This window comes from Bison bison, unplaced genomic scaffold (genome assembly GCF_000754665.1).
Source record: "Bison bison bison isolate TAMUID 2011002044 unplaced genomic scaffold, Bison_UMD1.0 scf7180017864375, whole genome shotgun sequence".
In the NCBI taxonomy this organism is placed as follows: Eukaryota; Metazoa; Chordata; class Mammalia; order Artiodactyla; family Bovidae; genus Bison; species Bison bison.
In genome coordinates this window covers 6218979-6221819 of record NW_011494947.1, presented here as the reverse complement: position 1 = coordinate 6221819, position 2841 = coordinate 6218979, and the positions used below count along the sequence as shown (strand labels likewise).

At 35.2% G+C, this 2841-nt stretch overlaps 1 protein-coding gene across 1 annotated transcript in view; it reads left to right on the top strand.

The window, feature by feature from the left end:
• The window catches only part of UPF3B (UPF3 regulator of nonsense transcripts homolog B (yeast)), a gene marked incomplete at its 5' end in the record, with an annotated part of 15915 nt that overhangs the window by 2668 nt on the left and 10406 nt on the right, over nt 1-2841 (top strand). Inside the window, 2 exon segments of the mRNA XM_010856971.1 lie at nt 821-937; nt 2439-2549. Coding sequence (XP_010855273.1) covers nt 821-937; nt 2439-2549 — 228 coding nt within the window.

Sequence of the window (2841 nt, the reverse complement as noted above, 5' to 3'; positions counted from 1 at the left end):
ATTTTCACTTTTGTTGCCTGTGCTTTTGGCGTCTCCTGCTGTATTTTTTAATAACAGCTTTACTGAGATATAATGCACATGCCATAAAATTCACCCTTTTAAAGAATTACCGTTCAGTGTTTTTTAGTATATTCACAAAGTTGTGCAGCTATCACTACAATCTAATTTTAGAACACATTCATCACACCACGTACCCATTAGTTGTTACACCCCATCTCTAGATAAGCACTAACCTACCTTCTATCTCTAGCCTTACTTATTATAGAGATTTCTGGTTTTGTAAAGAAAATCAATTAAGGTATAATTTTCATTTTAAAATACATCCATTTTACATGTGCATTTGGTGACTTTTGACATATTTATACCCCTGTATAGTCAGTATCATGATCTTGGTTTGTTTTTTGTTTGTTTGCTTTCTGGCTGTGCCATGCAGTTTGCAGGATCTTAGTTCCCCCACCAGGAATCCAGTCTGGACCCCTGAAGTGAAAGTGCCAAGTATTAACCACTGGACCACCAAGGATTCCCTTTGATGTATTTTTTAAATGAAAATTAGTTTGTAGATTTTTTCCCCCACATATCACAATATTAGAGTTTAAAGGTTGAATTTAAATGAATATTTTAATTCCCTCCCATATATTTTTGTTGTTTTTTCAGTATGAATTGGGGACTGCTTTGGTATCATGTTGATTTTAGTTGTGCCAATGAGATTTATGCCTTTTGGGAGACCCTATTCAGATCACTGTCATCAAAGGAAGCCTAGAGAGCAGGAGGTTGAGTCTCTTGTATCCATTTTTGACATTTTCTTTCTTTTAGCAAGTGTGCTATTTTTTCTAAACAGGTCAGGAATATCCTGCCATCGTAGAATTTGCACCTTTTCAAAAAGCTGCAAAAAAGAAGACTAAGAAAAGAGATACTAAAGTTGGAACTATCGATGATGGTATAGTATAGCTCTAGTTACTTAATGTGCTAATGCCATGTGTTTTTTTAATTTAATCTTCGATTAATAATTGATTTACAATGTTGTGTTAAAGTGATTCAGTTATACATATATCCATTCTTTTTCAGATTCTTTTCCCGTATGGATTATTACCAAATACTGAATAGACTTCCCTGTGCTATATAGTAGGACCATAGATTTTTAAAAGAATATATTAGCTTTGTGGGAATTGAGTGGATTCCAATCTTTTAAATTAAGAAAACATATGAAATAAAGTTCTTGAGAAATGTAATTCACTGATGAAAGCTTTGCTTGTTAGAATGGAGATGGGTTTCCTCTAGTTATTGGCTAATGGCTTTTCATTCCTTCACCATTAAACAATATATTGTTGACTGTTGAGTAGTAAATCACCTTAGGTATATTCATTAGAAGACAATGGAAAAAGTCAGGTGTTTCAAAGTACAAGTCCTTAAGGCCCCTTACCATTCTTATGATTATTTATTTGACTTTTGGTTTCCATTTGTATAAAGAGGAAGAGTTATCATTGAGAACTGTGATGGAAAAATTTCTGTACTTGAGTAACAACATAAAGTAACAGAAGTAGCTAATCCTGTTTCTAGGCTTTGAATATGCAGTTAACTGCACACGTGGTAATTACATTGAACTGAAATACTGGAACTAAAAAACAAATAATTGCCATTTATGGTAAACTGGATCCAGGTTTTGAGATCTCTGTAATGTGGTTGTGTTGGTTAAGGACTTAGCCACAATATTTTATATCAGATTGGTATTTCAGAATCACCTAGTTTGGTTTCCATTATTATTTATTACTATAATGTGTATTTTATAAAGAAACACAGGCAAGACTCAACACACAGCTGCTTATTGACTATATCATAGATTCAGATGTTGAAGACTAGATCAGGTAACATGCTCCACAGTGCATTCTCCACATACAATATAATGACTCAGATGTGCTTCCCTTTCTGATGTCGGAGGCGTCTAGGAAAGAATTCCAGATGTTACCATCACCTCTAGTGCCACATCTAGGACATCCCCCCTCATTTATCTGTTTGGAACACCCAATTTTCATATTCTGAGTTTCATTAAAGTGAGGTGTACCCATGCAGGAACTGCTTACATGCTCTACATGATACTCTCTGAGGGTCCCATAGCTATAGCTTGCAGTTCTCCCATAAGTATGACTCTGGATTAATAGGAGTGGTGGTTTTTAAAACCAAACTACTTAACATCCCTGGAGGTTGTGTTACAATGCATGGTGTCTCACTTTGCCTGACTCTGTCGGTATATCTAATAGGAGTTCTCAGAGTAAGTGACCAATAAAGCCCCCAAATAGTCTATCTTATGGGTATAGTTGGGTTTATTTTCAATCTTCCATGAAGCAGAAAATTATCTTCTTTGATAAGTAACTATCCTGGATAATATTTCTTATTTTATTTAAAGTCTGCTATATTTTCTATTTATTTAAATAATTATTTAGATCCAGAATATAGAAAATTTTTGGAGAGCTATGCTGCAGATAATGAGAAAATGACATCTACTCCAGAGACACTGCTAGAGGAAATAGAAGCAAAAAATAGAGAACTAATAGGTAAGTGGGCAAAAGGAATTAAGTGTTATGGTTTTTTCATCAGAAGACCTGTCAGACTCCCACTTCCGTCATTTGCTAGTTATGTGACCATAGGAAAGGCACTAACTTCTCTGAGACTCTGTTCGTTCTACTATAAAGTACAGATAATAGCTGACTCACGGGATTATAAGAATCCATCTATAAGATGGGAAATATTCTCTCACTTATTTGCATGCGTGCTGAGTCACTTCAGTCGTGTCCAACTCTTTGCGACCACATGGACTATAGCCTGCCAGGCTCCTCTGTCCATGGG